Source organism: Paralichthys olivaceus, chromosome 24 (genome assembly GCF_024713975.1).
Source record: "Paralichthys olivaceus isolate ysfri-2021 chromosome 24, ASM2471397v2, whole genome shotgun sequence".
Classification (NCBI taxonomy): domain Eukaryota; kingdom Metazoa; phylum Chordata; class Actinopteri; order Pleuronectiformes; family Paralichthyidae; genus Paralichthys; species Paralichthys olivaceus.
In genome coordinates, this window is record NC_091116.1 from 6,295,448 (window position 1) to 6,314,008 (window position 18,561).

Here is an 18,561-nt window from a genome sequence, read left to right on the forward strand (position 1 = left end):
TGATAATCGTGCACCCAGGTGACATGTTCATTTAAACCAATGAGTAATAGGTTGAAGTGAGCAAAAGTTTGATGAATATGTTAAAAGTGAATGCATTAGTTTTTGTATTTGTGTAATTGTTTTAGTCTTTAAATGTACATTTGAAGACTTGGCCGATAGAAAACCTTACCTAACCTCAAATGATTATAAATACAAAACACTACCAGTAATTATAATGGGTGAGGAAGATACTTGCCAAAGAGTTTACTCGAAAGTTAATTGCAGGAAAATGTATTTATTATTTACAAATATTTAGTTGTGCCACTAGACCATATTTTTTGGGAAATGGAGATAAAAATACAGTTATAAAATGAACTTAAGCACTTTGAAAATGTATTGAACAAATGAGACTTGTTCACACACATCGTAACAGACTCAGAAATATTTCTTTTTCTTAGGAATGCTCCTTCTGTTTTTAAAACCAGAGTGAAAACTTTATACAAGGTCATTCCATCATTTTATTTCATTCTATTTTTATTTTACACAGCTCTACTTCTTTTATTTGTATTCTTCTTGACTTTTAACTTGTTTTAGAAATGTTTTATACAGATTGTTTTCCTTCTTTGTTTCCTTTATGTCTATGTGTTTTTAATCGTTTTGGATTTGTAGTGTGATGATTTGGTTTTTCACTTGTTTATTTTGTATATACAGATATGGACCTATGAGTCAGAAATAAAGCTTAACTAACCAATCAGCAAAATCCACAGGCTGCAGTGCAGGAAGTGTTTAGCTATTAATGATTTTTTTTTAATATCGTAGCTGATACACAATATGAGCAGACATGATTTTGATTACCCCATTGTGAGGTTCTGAAATCAGTTTAGAGGACTTTCTTCTTTTATTTATTTCTTCTTTCATGTTGCATATTCTTAAATTATCCCACTGCAGACATGGTGGATATTACATGAATCAAATATTAATAACATAACGTCCCTAATAAATGAACACAGACACAAACCTGATGGAAAAGACTACATGACTGTGATATTGTTTTGCAGTGCAGTGGTTTTCGTCTCTATTTTTCTTGCTCGCTGCATCACAATGTGGCTCACGTGCATTCGAGGTCCATCTCTTTCTGCCAAAAACCTGTCCTGACACTTGGCAGAGCAGTACATCTGGCTCCTCTCAGTGCTTTAATAAACCTGAGGAGGTGAAATTTAATTAGAGCAGCCGTCTCCTGCAGGATGGACGCTTTTACATCCACCATCAGTTGTGTATTTGTCTTTGCTTTGTTTTGAAGGAAAAAAAAAGAAAAGACACTGCAGTTTTCTTAACAACTTTAATGCATAAAAAAAGATGGATAAGTGCCTGTGTATTTGGATTTTTTGTTTGTAATTTTCAATATAGAATTACTTGTTAATTTTTAATATTGAGGTGGGTTTGTCTTTGTCATCACTAACAGCACCATTTTAATTTCAACACTCATGTGCATCAACATCTGTTGAATAATGACGCGTGATTACTTTTTTCCCTTCATTCAATCATGATCCTTCTCGGTTCTAATCGACGAACAGTCTGCTCCTCACTGTGGGGAAATGCTGGAAGAAACCCTGCAGGGGGAAACAGACAGGAAGCATTTCAAAGTTAAAATAATGGTACATATGACGAATATCTGCAGAGGGTTAAAAAATAATCATTATATTTTAGGTTACACAAAGGACAAGAGACCTGAGAGACGATATGAGAAAAATCTCCATCTGCAGAAAACATGTTATACACAAGTGTCAGGAAACACCAGGGACTGAGAAAAAGATGTGTTATCGCGTGTTATTTTTTTTATTTTTTTTACAAAGTAGCAGGATGTTTCAAATCAGTAAATCTAAGTGAAATCTGCTTTGGCTGCTGTTTATGAACGTCTCATTTATTTTATATTTCAATTCTAAACCTGCAGAATGAGTGAACATATTTTCTGCTGAATATCCTGAATCTCTGTGCTTCCGGCTCCCCGATCAATCTTAGAAGCTCACTGTGTCAGAGTTTGCATATTAATCCCTGAACTGTTCTTCTGACAGATATAGTTTGGTTACCTCAAAGAGGATGATGCTCTGCAGGACACTGGAGGTGCAGCACATCTCCCTGATGGAGTGCATGGAGAGCTGCGGACCTCCGATGTCAACCGTGGGGATGCCGAGGCGGGCGGCCAGGATGGGTCCAATGGTGGTTCCACACGGGCTGTCGTTACGGACCATCACATCCTGCAGGTCATAAGTCAAATGGTAAGAAATATAGGTAACATCTGTTCCCCTATTGGCCTCTAGGTGGTAGCACAGTGATGATTTCTTAATGCACTACATGATCCCGTTTGATCTCGTGTCCATCTTAGACGTAACTAAGAGGCTTAGCTGATGTATTATCTGTATTTTCTACGATTAAATATTTTGAATTGATTTGAAGTTTGTGTTCTTTTCAATCAATTCAATTTTGCATTTCAGGACGAAGTGGTTCTATAATTATATGAGATTACATAAGTTTGTAGCCCTAGAATTAAAAACTGACCTTTCATCAGCTGTGAAGACCCATTTTCTTTCTTCTAACTCATGTCAGTAAGCTGCCTTTGCTTTTGTCCCTGAGTCTTTGTTTCACACACCTTGCTAGGAGATTTGCTCTCGAGTGTCTTGAGAGACAAAGAAATGAAAAGCTGCTGGGCCACCATCTACGAACTATTCCTCTACAGTCACAGAAAAACACACGGTACCTGCAGAGGCACTTCAACACAGCTAGCGATCTCTCTGATGACTGAAGCGGTCACGGCTGTGCTGGCGTAGCGCTGATTGCTGTTGAACTTGATCACCGGGCCCTTAAAGAAGATTGTATTACTAAACAATTTTAAATATCATGTGGTTATATTGTTCATAATTTTAGGATTAAAAACATTTAACATAGAAATCTATTCACCTTGTGGAAAGCTGGTTGGTGGTTATCCTCATGCTTCTCCCTGAGAGGAAATTGTTTTAATTAAAACCAACCAAGTGAGATTAATTAATGAATCTTTTCAAAATGTTTTCGTTTATTTTGATGTCGTCATGCTACTGACGAGTAGTTGGGGTGCACGGCGTGTGCCATGTCAGCGCTGATCAGGAAAGACAGCGGCATCGCCTGCTGGAAAGTGGTGAGGTTGGAGGGGGAGGAGGCGAGGCGGCTGAGGATGAGCTCTGTCAGGTTGGAATGAGCACCCTGAGCGCTCTCTGACCCCACCTACAGGAAACACACAACACGACATCACTAAATCGAAAGTTTTGTGAACTGCTCCCACGTTCATTATTGATTCATCGATAGATCTTTTTACTGTTTGAGCAACAAAATGCCTTCAAGTGTAAAAAAAAAAAAAAAAAGTACTATATTCTGCACTGACACTGAACTCACTCAAATAAATTAAGCAGATCTCCCACATTGGTTCAGTTTCCCCTCTTTGACAGAGCTCTGTCAGAACTCACCTCCTCATTGTCGTATAGACTGATCATGCGGATGTTGGTGTCTTTCACCAAAGAGTCACCAGAGCAGGACTGCACCAGTGCCTGAGGGTGAAAACAGTCAGACAGAAAGAAAGAAAGTGAGAAATGTGGTGTGAAAAGAGGAGAAGTCTTAAAAAAATTTAATGAAACAAATGTGTTAGAAAGCAACATGAGAGTAAAGAAACTAAAAAAAACTACTAAATTCTCATGTAAATTAAATGAAGTCATGTTTGCTTCCCACTCAAACTCTCATGGTAAATATTTCTGATATCAGGTTGCAGATGATTTGTGGACGTGTTGGTGTGGAGTGTGACCTGCAGGGCGCAGTAGCAGCTGTGAAGGTTGTCCAGACGAGGAGAGTAAATGAACTCCTCGTACACACCTCCCAAAGCCTACACAGAGACAAGAGGAAAATGAAGGAGTTTAAACGATACAAGTAGTTTAATTGGCTGAAAACCCGGGAATACTTTTAAAACATAATTACTAATAACAGCAGTTAAATCAGCAAGTTCAATTTTGTTTTATTTTCTGCTATTTATGCAGCTCAACTTCTTATTCTCTCTTTATGATCATCAAATCTCTTATTTCACTTTAAAATAAGTTAAATATTTTATACCACTTATTATCAGTTGACTACAGCTTACATGGATCACACAGCATTATATATTTCTATAATTCTTTTCTGATATCTTTATTGCTGAAAGAAAAAAAATACAAGATGGCAAGCCCCACTTCTACACATAGACAGACATAACAGAGTAATGTTTGGCATTAATGGACATGGTTTTGAACTCTACATCCGTTCTTCCATCACAATTGTTCATTCAATAAAATATTACATACAATCTCCGACATTTTCCTTGATTCTGTGCCAGTGTTTTAAAAGAAACATGAGATTCTGCTGGTTGCCTGAGGCCACTGGTGCTTTAGGGTGAAAAACTGGATTATTAGAAGTGACAGGAGTCAATGGTTTACTTGATGGAGACTCACCCCAGGCTGAGTGTCTGCCAGACAGAGCTCAAAGTCCAGGAGGGCTTCAGGCTTGACACCCAGCTCCGAACAGAGCACCTTCACCAGCACTGGGTGGTGCTTCTCTGCCTGAAGAGGGATGAGGGTACAACATTTAATCTTCCATTTTCATTTGGATCTTCCATTTATTTACTTTGTTTGACAACTGTTCTTGTTCATTTTCAAAAATGTTTTGATATCTTTTGAAAAGGCAACTCTAAAGCTACGACCACTAAAGCAAATCTGACATAAAACACCTGTAATCTAGTGTTTCTAAGCAAAACTTCCTGGACAAGGTCAAATCAGATGTGTGACCCTCTGGTTTTACCGTGGTGATCGCAGAGGAAGCGTCTCCAGAGGACATTGACCCTGTCTCCAGCTCCTCCTGAACAGCAGTGGCGATGATGGGCACACTAGGACAGTACACATAAAGGCACACATTATCATTTTAGCACAAAACACCACACGTCAAATGACTCAATTTCTTTTTAACTGCCAGCATTATTCCAATAATAAGCAGGTCTCCTCTCTTAAAATGTGAGGGAAATCATCAGATACAACAATGGAGAAACTTATATTCTAAATGAATTCGTCCAAATGTTTTCCTGATTTGTAATATTTTGGCCGTCATGTTTTTATTCTGGTCATCTTCCGAATGTATCTGAGCTCATCAAATGAAATATTCTTTATTAAAGCCCCTAAAGTACTGTGTGTTGTTACTGACAGGTGGTTCTCTTTGTTGGGGCCAAAGGAGTCGTTGATGCCCCTCTGCAGGTGGATGGCCAGGTGAGGGATCCTGAGCAGAGGCCTGGAGACGTGGACCAGCTGGCTGACCAGCTTGTCTCCGGACTGCAAGAGGAGTTGCGTTACATCAGCTTTGATTGCTAAATAACACCGAATATCTGTCTTTGTAAGGAGTTAATCGTTTCTTAGAATTAAGTATAAATGGAGTCTCATACAAAAATACTCCCAGCAATAATAAAAAGGACGATACTGGTACCTTGACCATGACACGGCCGGCGACGGTCAGGTCACGGTCAAACCAGGTGTTCCAGATGCCGCCACCGTAACACTCCACCCCGACCTGCAGACAGCCTTCCTTCGTCTTCTTAGACCTCGTCTTCACCTGAGGCAAAAGAAAAGTAAAAACTCGGAAAACACCCAATTCACTGAATTTATACAACAATTCATGTTCATTATTAGATTTGGCATGTTTGAGGCTGGATGTTAAATTCTCAATATGACAGCTAGTATTTGTATTGACAATGATTGCAGGACAGCAGTACTTTCAAGAAGGTTTCCAATTTTTTAATAGATTATCTTGCTGCATGTAACAGAAAGCCAACCCGACCAATTCCAGCAAAACATTTTTTTTTTAAATGGCATAGAAAGGGCTTCACATATTAGGCCTGAAAAATATAAATATATGCTTTATTTTATGGGTTTATTACAAATTCCCCATGGGTTTTCTGTAAAGACTCCTCTGGCATTTATCTTCCTCATGCCAAAGTGTCCTTGGGCGAGATACTGAACCCCATAATTTCATATCACGCTTTCTAGGGATGTTAAAAAAAAAGAAGAAAAAAAAAGGTAAAAGGCAGATTGTGATTTAATAGGTAGATGTGTGTGGGCTCTCACCCTGAGACAGGGGCTGTCTGTGTGGGCTCCGATCATAGAGAAACCATTTCCTGGCAGGTAGCGTCCGCCCACAGCGAAGGCGATGAGGCTGGAGGAGTTCCTGGTCACAAAATACTGCATAGGCAAAATAATGAAGGTTAAAAATGGCATGTGTGGACAATTCAGTCACAAACAGGACACAACATATACATTTTGCTGTGGAGATCATGCATTTATGTTTCCAGTACATCAACACTGATATAGACCCTTATCGCGAAAAGCTCTTGAATATCCTTGTCTTTTAAAATTGACATCTTCATCTTCTACGTGTATGTCTCCTTTTTCTTCCTGAGATATTTCTATTATTTTTGTTTTGTGTCTCTTGTGTGTGAGACACATTGTGCCTACATGGCTTGACAAACGTATCTACTGTCAAACTGACCAGCTCGTGACTCTTGGAGAAGATGATTAATTCTGACCCACCTTGCTGGTCGGTTTGATGTCCCACTGCTCCGTCTCCTTCAGCTCAATGAATCCCACCGCCAACAAACGCCGCTTGCATTCTTCTACCACTGCAGAGAGGGATCAAAACTGTTGAGTCACTAATCTATCTATTAGTGACTGTTCACTACTGTCCTGACAATTATTGTCTGCTTGATTTCATTTATAAATTACTTGTGTAGCAAGTCAATTTGTATTGTTTTTTGTCTGGATGCCAAAGGTCAGAGTGCAAGGTAAGAAGTAAGATATTATGAAACACCTGCAGAAGCTTTATCTTATCACAAACTCAAAGGCATCTGTTGAACTGAACAGCGACTCGACCCCGTTTTAATGCTGACACATGCACAACTCGTCGTTTTCACATTACAGGAGAGAGAACTTCATATCCAACAGCCCGGAGGTTCTGCGTCTTTTTCATCAAACACATCTGTAACTGTACCTCATGTGTTGATCTTGAATTGTGCAAAACAGAAAACGTGTGTAACTCCACAAGGTAAAAAAAAGAAAGATGTAAACCATTAACTTTGCCAGCAATAGTTTGAATTTGAAAAGTTACAAAAAATGACTGATCAAGATCAGTGTGTTACATATTCTGAGGACAAAGGTAACTAAAACGGCACCAAGGCATTTGTTTCACTGAAACTTTTTGTTAACTATTTCTAAAATACTTTATAACTCTACTCTGCTATTGAACATAATATATTTGGCTCTGCTACATTTATTTCACAGTCATAGTTGCTTTTCAGCCATTTGACATTACTACTTGTATTTACATAAATCACAATATTATAATGATATATGTCAACATTGAAAAAGTAAATTGTAGTTCATAGTGTTATAGGGTATTTTCTGTTTAAGAAATACAACGTAATAGTTCACCTGCATTAAAATGAGGCCAGAAATGTACGTAAACCTTTAAATGCACAAATATATATAAGGTCTTTAATAACAATCCTGCAAAATAAAAGGATAAATCCACAGTTTCTCTGATCTTACCGTGATATGGAGACACCCCCTTGTTGACAAACTGTAGAAACTCTCTGGCAGTGGACTGCACAGCTTCCTTTGAGAGCCTCATGGTCTAAAACTGATGGAAAGTCAAGAAAAAACAAAAGGTGAGAAAATAGATCAATCTTCTATTTAACGTCTGCAGCTCGTCTCCTGACTAGAAAGAGAAAGAGAGACCGAATCACACCTGGGTCACCCTCCACTGGCTTCCTGTTCGTTACTGTTAACTTTTCTACCTTTTACAGACTGACACCGCCTCACTGAGATCAGCCACTCAGCTCCTCCTGGACTTATCTAAAACAAGGCTCATAGCCAAAAGCTTCCGCACCTTCCAAAACTGTGGAACAACTTACTCGTCCACATTAGATCTGCCCCCCCCCCCAGCACACTTCAAATCATTACTAAAAGCACATCTGTTCTCCTTGGCCTTCTCCTCTGATTTATTTTATTGTAAATCTTACACTGAATTTGAATTAGTCCACTTTCTATCTTGTTCTATCGTTACTCTGTTGTACCACGTGGTACTGTCCTCTTGTTGTACCTTGTACTTGTGAAGCACTTTGCGCAACCCACTTGTTTTAAAGGTGCAGTGTGTGTTCAGTGACATCTAGTGGTGAAGTGTCATGTTGCAGATGAACACACCTCACCTCACCTCACCTCACCTCACCTCACCTCACCTCACCCTCTCCTTCCAAACATGAAAATGAAACTGTGGCAGCTTCAGTTGTCATAAAAACTCAAAAGGTGTTTAGTTTGTCCAGTCTGGACTGATGTAAAAAACATGGCAGCCTCTGTAGAGAGGGTCCCCTGCATGTAAATATAAAGTATTTCAATATAAAGAGCCTTTTCAACAGAAAATAAAACTACAATTCATACAATTTAGATGAAATGAACTAGTGACAACAATAGATCTCTGTCACCTTCACACACTGGACCTTTAAATGTGCTATGAATAAAATTGTCCCTGGTATTGACACCTGGCAGTTAGCGTTGCTAGCTTGTAGTCTCTTCTTCGCTGCTTCTCCTGTGCGGGCGAAGAGTCAAAGCAGCCCTGAGTGAGGGAGCAACCCCCCACACACCGCACACAGACTACAAGTACACAGATCTATGTGTGGAACTTACCTGCGATATTAATATTAATGGTTCCAACGTGTGAGCTCTGCCACAGAGCGACAGGAACAACAGAGAGGAACAGATCAGCTGACTGCAGCTGACACAAGGTGGTGGTGTTCTTCTTCGTGTTCTTCTTCTTCTTCTTCGTCTTCTTCGTCTTCTTCTTCTTCTTCTTCCTCTTCTTCTTCTTCTTCTTCTTGCGTATATTGGCGGTTGGCAAACCAGCTTATAGGCGCATTACCGCCACCCTCTGGACTGGGGTGTGAATCAGTAGATTGGCAGTAAACAAACAATACGACCAAAGAACTTCAAAGTCCTGCTTCTCTTAAATAGTTATTCACATAACATACAGGATTTTCTACATTTTCTTTATTATTTATTGCATTTATGTTATCACTTGTGAGTACGGGTATTTCAAAATGTTTCCCTATGCCATTCATTTCCCTAATCATTCCCCATACGTTCAACAGTTGTGTTTCTCTCCCAATTTTATTACAGTATTGCCTCCAGCATGTTCGTTTTGACAATCAAATTATTTTCTGGACTATTGCTTGAGCTTTTTTGTATTTAATTGTCTAAATGCTTTGTTTCTAAATTCAACATTGACAGGAGGAAGCAAAAAATAGACGTAGATTTTAGATTTAGCAAAAATGTGTATTTATTTTTTTTAATAAATCAATGAATCCTCTCTCACTGTTCTCTTTCTCACTAACTCATGGTAGTTTACTGTCAACCCCACCTTGTAACCATTTATCATTGTATCGCTACACAGGAACTGACCTTATATAGTCCTGAGCAGCGAGGGAGGAGGGGGTTGGAATGGAGGAAGCAGGGGGAGACAAAGAGAGGGTGGCAGAGAAAGAGGAGAAGAGTCAGGAAATGATGAAGAGGGGTTTACTTCAGCTGTCAGCTTGTGTCGCCTCCCATGCTATTGAGGAAGTCCAGGGGGATGAACACACACACACACACACACAGATTCAGACTCTATTAATAGACATGACAGCCACAGGCTGCAGCGGAGGAGCAGCAGCAACACCTCTAACATAACTTATCAACTCTTATTTCTGTGCAAATGTGACCTGCCCCTGCAGAAAACACAGTGTGTGTGCATGGAATCAAATCAAAACCTAAATGTTATGGGGTTAAGTTTTAAAGACCAGAAAGATGCAGGACAAATGCCGGCAGGTGCAGAGATGAGTATTCAGTAATATAGGCTTACTGATTCTCTGGGGCAGAAAAAGCTCAAGAATGGGAAAACAGAAAGACAGGACAGAGATACCAGAGATGGGACTGAGGCCAGAGGCAGTGCAAGCCTGGCTGAGACATTCTGGAGGATGACAACGAAGCCTGGGTCTCTCCTGATGCTGAGGTCCGGGCTGGCTGCTGGGAACATGGGGCTTAACATGGGACGGTCAACGTCTGAATCTGACAGACTTTCAGCCAATGTGCAAGCAGACGCTGGTGGTTTCCTGGATGAAGAATAGCAGACTGGAGGCTAATTGTTCAATTAAGCAAAAGAAAAATGTGCACATACTGTTTTAATCAATAAATAAATCTCTTTATCGCATCCATTTATTCACATTTGACACAATTTCAACATATTTATCGGCTGCCAGAAGGAACCCTCCCATTCCCAGGGACACATCCTAGTTAGATCATCATTAATACCACATATTGTTTGGGAATGTGGGCCTGTGGGAACGAGCGTCTGCAGGCTCATGCTGTACCTCTCCGTTTCTCAGGAGGAGATAGATTTCCTTTTTAAGGCAGGTTTGTCTTCGTCCCCCTCTCGGGCTCCGTCTTTAACAACCTGTGCTGCCTCACCATGTGAGGACGACACAGAGATTTGAAAGCCACCGTCTTCACATCCTCACATTGTTATGTCGTGAGATCACACGAGGGAGAAGGAGAAGATGATTTCTCTCGTGGACGTGTGCTTACGGGGTGATATCACTACTCCTCTGAACTAAAGGTTAAGAGAAGATGTTTGGCATCGTCTTCAGAAATGACTCATCAGAGTGGTTTCTGATGTTTTCACTTCTACGACTGAGGTTTGGCCAAAGTCTTGAGAGTTTTTTTGACCAGTCCATTAACTTAAACCTCTTCCTCAAGACCAAATTTAAATGAAGAAGCACCTGGTTCAGCTTTATTCTTACAATGTGACGACATTTGGCTCCACACCAATATTGACCAATGTTCAAGACTGGGTGTCAGGTTGCAAAAGTCACGGCTCTCTCTTATATTATTATTCAATTTTCACAATGCCACAAGGGGAATTAAGCGCTGGCTTTTCCAGGCATCCAAATACTGACGCTCAAGTTTTTTCTTGCAATTTATCTTGCATTTTCTTCCATTAAAATCCAAGTTTTACTGCAATGAAGTGCTGTTGCAATATATCAGTCCTCTGAGGCTGATTTAAACCTGTTTTAGTCTTTTAGGTATTTCCAAAAGTGATTTGAAGCAATTTGATGCTCAAGGTAAAGGGCATGAGAAAGTGCCAAGGGAGATGAAAAGAAGGAAGGAGTCGAGGTGAAAGGGGTGAGGAAGTGAAAAAAATAAGGATTTTGATCGATGGGAAAAAGGAAAAGGGAAACGATGGAGAGAGAAAAGAGAAGAAAGGGAAAATGAAAGAGGGCAACTTTAAGAGGGGAGGAAAAGGGTGCAGGGGATGGAGAAAAGAAAAGTGACAGATAGAAAAGTAAGGAAAACGAGAGAGCGAAACAAAGACCTGACGGTCACAGAGGAAGAGGAGGGGGTAAAAAGTGAGGGAGGGGGCAGCTACAAATAGCTGGGGGCAGCTGCTTCTTCTTCAGTGCTCTTCTCTGCTGCAGCCCTCACCAGGCTCAACGTGTCCTCCAACATGGCCTCCTACAGTTCCTCCGGCCACACCGCCTCCTCCTACCGCCGCACCTTCGGCCAAGGCACCTACGCCTCACCCTCCCTCAACCGCTCATTGCTGGGCCACAGCAGTGGAGCCGGGGGCCACGCCACCTCAAGGGTCTACGAGGTGACCCGGACCAAGTCAGCCCCCGCTTACCGCGTCTCCTCCAGCTACTATGGCGGGCCTGTGGCGGCATCAAGGGCCTCCATGGCGCGCTCCTACGCTGGCATGGGTGAGACGCTGGACTTCAGCCTGGCTGACGCCCTCAACCAGGAGTTCCTGACCACGCGGACCAACGAGAAGGTCGAGCTGCAGCACCTGAACGACCGCTTCGCCAGCTACATCGAGAAGGTGCGCTTCCTGGAGCAGCAGAACCAGGCGCTGGCGGTGGAGGTGGAGCGTCTGCGCGGTCGTGAGCCCACGCGCATCGCCGACCTGTACGAGGAGGAGATGAGCGAGCTGAGGAGGCAGGTGGAGATGCTGACCAATCAGAGGTCACGCGTGGAGGTGGAGCGGGACAACCTGGCCGATGACCTGGACAAGCTCAAATTCAGGTGGGAGGGGCAAGAAGGGGTGTGTTTGTTTCTTTAAGAAGAAGTGTGTACTCATTTTTGTTTGACCTCATGGGGACCAAAGCTCAGTTCTTATGAGGCAAAACATCATGTCTGAGGTCCTGTTTAAGGTTCGGGGTCAGAAGTGTGTGTGTGTGTGTGTGTGTGTGTGTGTGTGTGTGTGTGTGTGTGTGTGTGTGTGTGTGTGTGTGTGTGTGTGTGTGTGTGTGTGTGTGTGTTCCAAACCTGGAAATATCCGTCTGTATCTCTGCTGATTCACACACCACGAGGGTGAAGACATACGGAGGGGTGGGTGGATGAATGTGATGACACATACGTGTGTGTAATATCATGTCTGGTCCGTGTGGGAGACGAGTGAGTCTCAGCTGGAGGTGTTGCCTGCTGTTTGTTGTGGTTACGCAAAGTATTTAAAAACCCTGATGATGGATTTTGCTTTTAAAGAGAGCATGACAGGGTTTTCTGTATTTAACCAATAAAATGCAGAGAAGGGTTGTTTTCCAGACGGATTATTGTGGTGGATTGATATGTAGCAGCTCCATGAACTTTAGAACACTCTGAGGAGTGTTGGTTGATTTATGTGACAAATTGTCGTCCTTTATAACTTGAAAACTTTAGCTTATACAACACTCCTCAGATAATTTCTTCTTTTACACACAGTGTGCTTCTGTGAGTCCTACATTTTTTGAATTGAGTTGCTATTTTCAGGAAAAACACATAAAAATTGATTATACATCATGAGGATTAGAAAAATATGGATGACTCATTGTTGATGCATGGGAGGTGAAATGAAACAAGCTGAGGTTTAACTCGCCCACGCTGGGTTAGAATATTATCTTGACATAGCAAAAACGACAGCGTTCAATTCTAATTTAAGAGAGACGAATTAAAATAAAACAAAATAGATTACAGTGACATGTTTGGGAGCGTGACAGCGGAAGAGGCGTTGGGGCAAATGTTTGTCAGGCAGCTGGATTTAGAATCAGGGGTAGAAAAGAAATATTATCCTATATGCAATACTGCAAATATGTACATAATGAAAATATCTGTGATGCAATGTGGAATCAGACATAAATTAATAAATAAGTTTAAAATGCAATAGTAGAAAATAAGTAAGTGAATTCCCTCTAATACTGGGCTTTGTATTTATTTAAATTATATCTATTTAATAGATATTCAATCCAAAAACAGAAAAGTGAACATGCTATTTGTTATCTAAAATATGACTATAGCGTGTGTGTGTGTGTCTGTGTGTTTGTGTTGCTGTACGAGTCTGACCAAAGTTAGAGCTCATGACACACACCCACATATGTTTACACTGTCCTCTTCTATAAAAGGAGAGGAAAGTCCTCAGACATATCTGAGGGGTCTCTAATCATCTGTCTTTTCTCTTTCTCTCTCTGTGGTTTACATTTGAAGTGCCACTTTTACAAGGATTCAGAGGGAAGACAGAGCTACTGCAATTCAAATAAAATCTAAAACATTCACTGGCAGCTCCCTCATGTGGGATTTACACAGTTTTTACTTACTTAAATACATTTTAAAAAACGGAGCTTTCATCTGCAGCTTTTATCTTCTTTTACTGCTGTCCTGATTTTGTGCAGAGGTAGTTCTATTCTGTAACGTTAAATGCACTGGCTGCACCTTTAATTTAAAGATGCTTTTCTGGTGTAATAAATGAAATGAGCACTTAAGAGGATTACAATAGCATCTGGTTTTGCTTGGGAGCTTTTGTTACATGAATAAAAGCGCTGTTGGCTTTTTTCTGTTGCATTTCTGTCCAGATGTTTTACAGGGAAAGTCTTTTTTTCCAAATAAATATAAGGAAGCATATGAAATTAACTGTAAATGGGAAGATGGACTGTAGCTACAACTGGTCACGAGGTCATCTTACTGAACATGGTGGTGTTTTTCAGGATAATTCCAGTATGTTATTGACAGATATGTGTCAAGATGTATATTTAGATGTGCTTTAGGCATCAAAATTGAATATATCCTGTACAGGACAACATCATTTCAAAGGACTTTCCCTGAAATAGCTGCTGCATTGAAATGGCCACTGTAGGAAAATATATCTAAACATCTACCTTAAATAAAATATGAGAAATACAAGCATCTTGGGAGGAGACGGAGCCACTTTTCATGACCTCAGCTACAGTACTGATGGTGATCTGTGAATTATTGATCGAATCTTCTTCTCTCACATGTCTCCATCACCTCCTCCAGACTCCAGGAGGAGATTCTCCAGAAAGAGGACGCAGAAAACAACCTGGCTGCTTTCAGAGCGGTGAGTCCTGACAAGAAGTCCTAAACAAGGCTGTTGACTCCAGATATTTCTACCTCATGGATTCCTGCAAAACTAGTTTGTATTCAAAACCTGCAAAAAGGTGTCTTCTTAGAATGTGGGATTGAAAATAATCTGCATATCTCTGTGTTATGTTTTCTAATAACTAAAGAAAATAACTGTAATTATTAGATAAAATCTGAATAAATAATACGATTCTTTAACAAGCTCATTAGTTAAAATTTGAAAAAATTAATGAAATAAGTTTTTTCTCAAATCAAAGTTATTGATTATGTTAAAATAACATGAAGATGTGAGTATTTCTATTGTTCAGTGAAAACTGCAAACACAACTGATTTCCCAAACTTGTGCAGGATGTGGACGCTGCCACTCTGGCTCGTCTGGATCTGGAGAGACGCATCGAGACGCTGCAGGAGGAGATCGTCTTCCTCAAGAAGATCCACGAAGAGGTTCCCTTTTATTTTCTGTCGTATTTCAGCGAAGAGAAAACTGAATTTGTGGGAGGTGTTTGATTATTTAGATGCACAGATTATTATTTGAGGGAACTAATTAAATATGTGTGTGTGTGTGTGTGTGTGTGTGTGTGTGTGTGTGTGTGTGTGTGGTGATGAACAAAGACTTCACAAAGAAGCTGAAATCTCCCACAGCAGATGTAGGCCTAACATTAGTGTGGTGTGTGTTAATAAGAAAGTGATGGCTCTATGATGCCAAAGTGGAGTTGGGGGGCGTAGTCACACACTCTGACCCTTTAACCCCCTCTTGACCTCCCTTTTCTTCCTCCTCCTCCTCAGGAGATCCGTGAGCTGCAGACTCAGATGCAGGAAACTCAGGTCCAAATCCAGATGGACATGTCCAAACCAGACCTGACGGCAGCGCTGAGAGACATCAGAGCACAGTACGAAGGCATCGCCGCCAAGAACATCTCAGAGGCCGAGGACTGGTATAAGTCCAAGGTGAGAGAAAGAGACAGATGTTTCATTGTGGTTTATTTAATCGAATCTTTCTCCCCTTTGCCCCAGATGTTGAGATTTCTCTTTAGCGATTCAGTTTTGTGCCCAATCTCAAACCCCTTCTTTGCTTTTTGACATTGAACAATTGGCTCTGTGCAGGAAAAACTGATCAGAGAACGTGCAGCCTTCTGCAGCAGTTGTACATGAACTTTAACTTTTGCCCTTTTGACCCTGCAGGTGTCTGACCTGAACCAGGCGGTGAGTAAGAACAACGAGGCACTGAAGCAGGCCCGGCAGGAGACCATGGAGTTCAGACACCAGATCCAATCCTACACCTGTGAGATCGACTCACTCAAAGGCACCGTAAGTCTCTCTCTCTCTCTCTCTCTCACACACACACACACACACACACACACACACACACACACACACACACACACACACACACTCTGTAAAGGTCAACCTCTTCTCACCACCAATCCAGAACGAGTCTCTGATGAGGCAAATGAGGGACATGGAGGACCGTCATGGACGCGAGGCCGGCGGCTTCCAGGACACCATCGCCCGGCTGGAGGCCGAGATCGCCAACATGAAGGACGAGATGGCACGCCACCTCCGCGAGTACCAGGACCTGCTCAACATCAAGATGGCGCTGGATGTGGAGATCGCCACCTACAGGAAGCTGCTGGAAGGAGAGGAGAGCAGGTGATGCAGGATTTCTTTGGCAAATCAAACAGCCGCCCCAGGTTGTTTGACATTTAACGTTTTATATCTGACTGCCGCAAAGTACTTTGAATTTAAAAAATCAAGGCCTCTTATAGTGAGTTAATACAGAAGAAACATAATCAACAATGAAAAACTGAGTCTAATATTAATGTCAGCTTTTCCATCCCTGCAGAATTGCCTTGCCCGTGCAGAGCTACTCCACCCTGAGCTTCCGAGGTACGATCACATCTGCTGTTACCTGAACGCACCGCTGTCTGTCAAAAAATTATGCTTATAAATTAAATTTAAAGTAACTATGTGTAGTGTTCTTTTGTAAAAAATATTTTTTATACCAAAATTGTTGATAATGATCTGATGAAGTAATAATAAATAAATAATAGAATTGATGATGATATTAACAATTACTTTGTTTCGGATTGAACAGAGACCAGCCCTGAACACCAGCCGCGGTCCTCTGAGATGCATTCAAAGAAAACTGTTCTCATCAAGACCATCGAGACCCGAGATGGAGAGGTGACACACACACACACACACACACAAACAAACACCACATATTGACTTGTTTTATCAATTAGTTCTGATCCTAATGAACTAATGGGTTTACATCTACATTGATCTGTACTGAGACTGGGTCACTGCCCTCCAAATCGTCACCTCTTTACCCCTTTGTCCTCATTCGGTGACATTATCTCAGGAAGTTGAAGATTGAAGAGCTGTTTCTGGATATTTTCAAGCAAATTTGGATTCAGTCACCAGCTTTTAAAACTCATCTGTAAGGACTCAGCTTAGTGCCCCTTTTTCCCCCCATTTCATCCAGGAGGTATTTGTGATCCGTCCAAGTCAACAAGTAACAACTACTTCAGCCAAACTGCCATGTAAATATCCCCAGAAAAACCCAGTGCCCACAGTTCCCTGGAAAAAACACATTCCGGGCATGTTGTGACAAGCTGAGAACTCTATTTTAGCCCAAAGAAAAACAGCACTGTAATGCTTTACCAACGTGCAACTCTGCTGACTGTGCTGAACGCTGTTTTTTTTTTTTTTTAATCTCACCTCTTCTTAAATTGTTTTCATCCGCATTTGAGTCCTAAAAACCTTATTTTCTTAGGAGAGGTTAAGAAACACACCTACAGAAATCAACAAAAAATAAGGAAGGTTGTGAGACTACAATAAAAACACAAAAAAGAACTTTAGAAAATATTGATGCCATGTGGATAAAGCACAGATATGACACATCCTCCATATTGAATAAGCCATATCAACAGGATCTTGACACCAAAGTCACAAATATTGTAAATTAGGAGACAAAATAGAGAAAAGACAAAGGGGTTGACATCTCGAGATTCCTCTGAAGTGCGTCACTGAACTACAGCACACAACAGAGCTACCTACAAACAAGTCTTTGATAAAAATAAAAAATATATGGCATAAAAATGAAAAGCAAAGATCTTTGCAGTGGATTTGAGATTCGGTTGAAAGACTATACTTCTTGCTTAGCACCTATAGTTGGTACATACCTGAAATGTTCCTGGAGCTGTTCCACCACATCCACATTCAGTTTAAATTTGTTCCACCTGTGAGCAGCAGGCAGCTCGCCGGGTTTCTTTGTGCAAGTGAACACACCATAATCTGAAGACCTGCTCAGAGGTGCTGCATAATATGGAATCATAAGGGATTTGAACTTCCCAATGAATCTGCTTTTAATTCAGAGTGTCACCCTGACCGTTGTGTTTCTGCCTCGCAGGTCGTCAGCGAGTCGACGCAGCACCAGCAGGACATCATGTAACCATCTGCAGAACCAAAGAAGAAACGAAAGAAAAAAAACACAATTCCGTCCTTCCCTGAGATGGACAGATGAAGAAAACAAAAAAAAAAGTTGTGCAAATAAAAGTATATGGAACAAGACTTTACTATCTCATCAGTATGGCATGTACTGTTGTTGTCTGAGAGTTCATCAGGGGCTGTTTATCTGTGCTTACTGGTAAAGTCAGCTTACATACATACATGTGTGTAAGCTGTGTTTTTCTTTCATTTAGAGATAAAGCAGGATAAAGGAACCTTGACTTTGAAAGAAGAAAAACAGAGTTTGCTGCAGTAGAATCAGAAAAAAGGATTCTACAGAGTAAAAAATGTTAAAAGTCACAGAAATCGATTATTTCACTGCAGACGAGTTAATCTTCTACTGCAGCATCTCTGTTTTACGCCACGTTTGTCGTAAAAGCCTGCAGATAGATCACATTCTTCTATCTGCACGGGATTCGCCCTCTGGTTTCTTTCGGACATGGCAGCGTCCTCGCTGTTCGTCAAGGTCGAGGTGGACCGCATGTGCCTATGTTCATCAAAGGGACGCAGGGAGGACAGATAAAAAAGGAGGAGATGGAGGAGGAGATTA

General features: G+C 41.1%; 2 protein-coding genes across 2 annotated transcripts; one reads left to right on the plus strand and one right to left on the minus strand.

The window, feature by feature from the left end:
• Positions 1 to 1,304: 1,304 nt before the first annotated feature.
• On the minus strand, positions 1,305 to 8,943 carry dnpep (aspartyl aminopeptidase). The gene is made up of 15 exons (XM_020104066.2): positions 8,748 to 8,943; positions 7,614 to 7,704; positions 6,600 to 6,688; positions 6,138 to 6,251; positions 5,500 to 5,625; positions 5,224 to 5,348; positions 4,828 to 4,912; positions 4,482 to 4,589; positions 3,806 to 3,883; positions 3,474 to 3,554; positions 3,074 to 3,234; positions 2,935 to 2,974; positions 2,735 to 2,836; positions 2,067 to 2,234; positions 1,305 to 1,589 (listed from the first exon to the last, which is right to left on the minus strand). Exons 2-15 carry the CDS (start codon positions 7,693 to 7,695, stop codon positions 1,539 to 1,541), a joined length of 1,410 nt encoding a protein of 469 aa, XP_019959625.1. The 5' UTR covers positions 7,696 to 7,704; positions 8,748 to 8,943; the 3' UTR covers positions 1,305 to 1,538.
• A 2,584-nt stretch (positions 8,944 to 11,527) lies between these two features.
• desmb (desmin b) lies at positions 11,528 to 18,074 on the plus strand. The gene is made up of 9 exons (XM_020104114.2): positions 11,528 to 12,173; positions 14,415 to 14,475; positions 14,847 to 14,942; positions 15,285 to 15,446; positions 15,681 to 15,806; positions 15,928 to 16,148; positions 16,342 to 16,385; positions 16,594 to 16,682; positions 17,914 to 18,074. Exons 1-9 carry the CDS (start codon positions 11,599 to 11,601, stop codon positions 17,953 to 17,955), a joined length of 1,416 nt encoding a protein of 471 aa, XP_019959673.1. The 5' UTR covers positions 11,528 to 11,598; the 3' UTR covers positions 17,956 to 18,074.
• Positions 18,075 to 18,561: the final 487 nt, after the last annotated feature.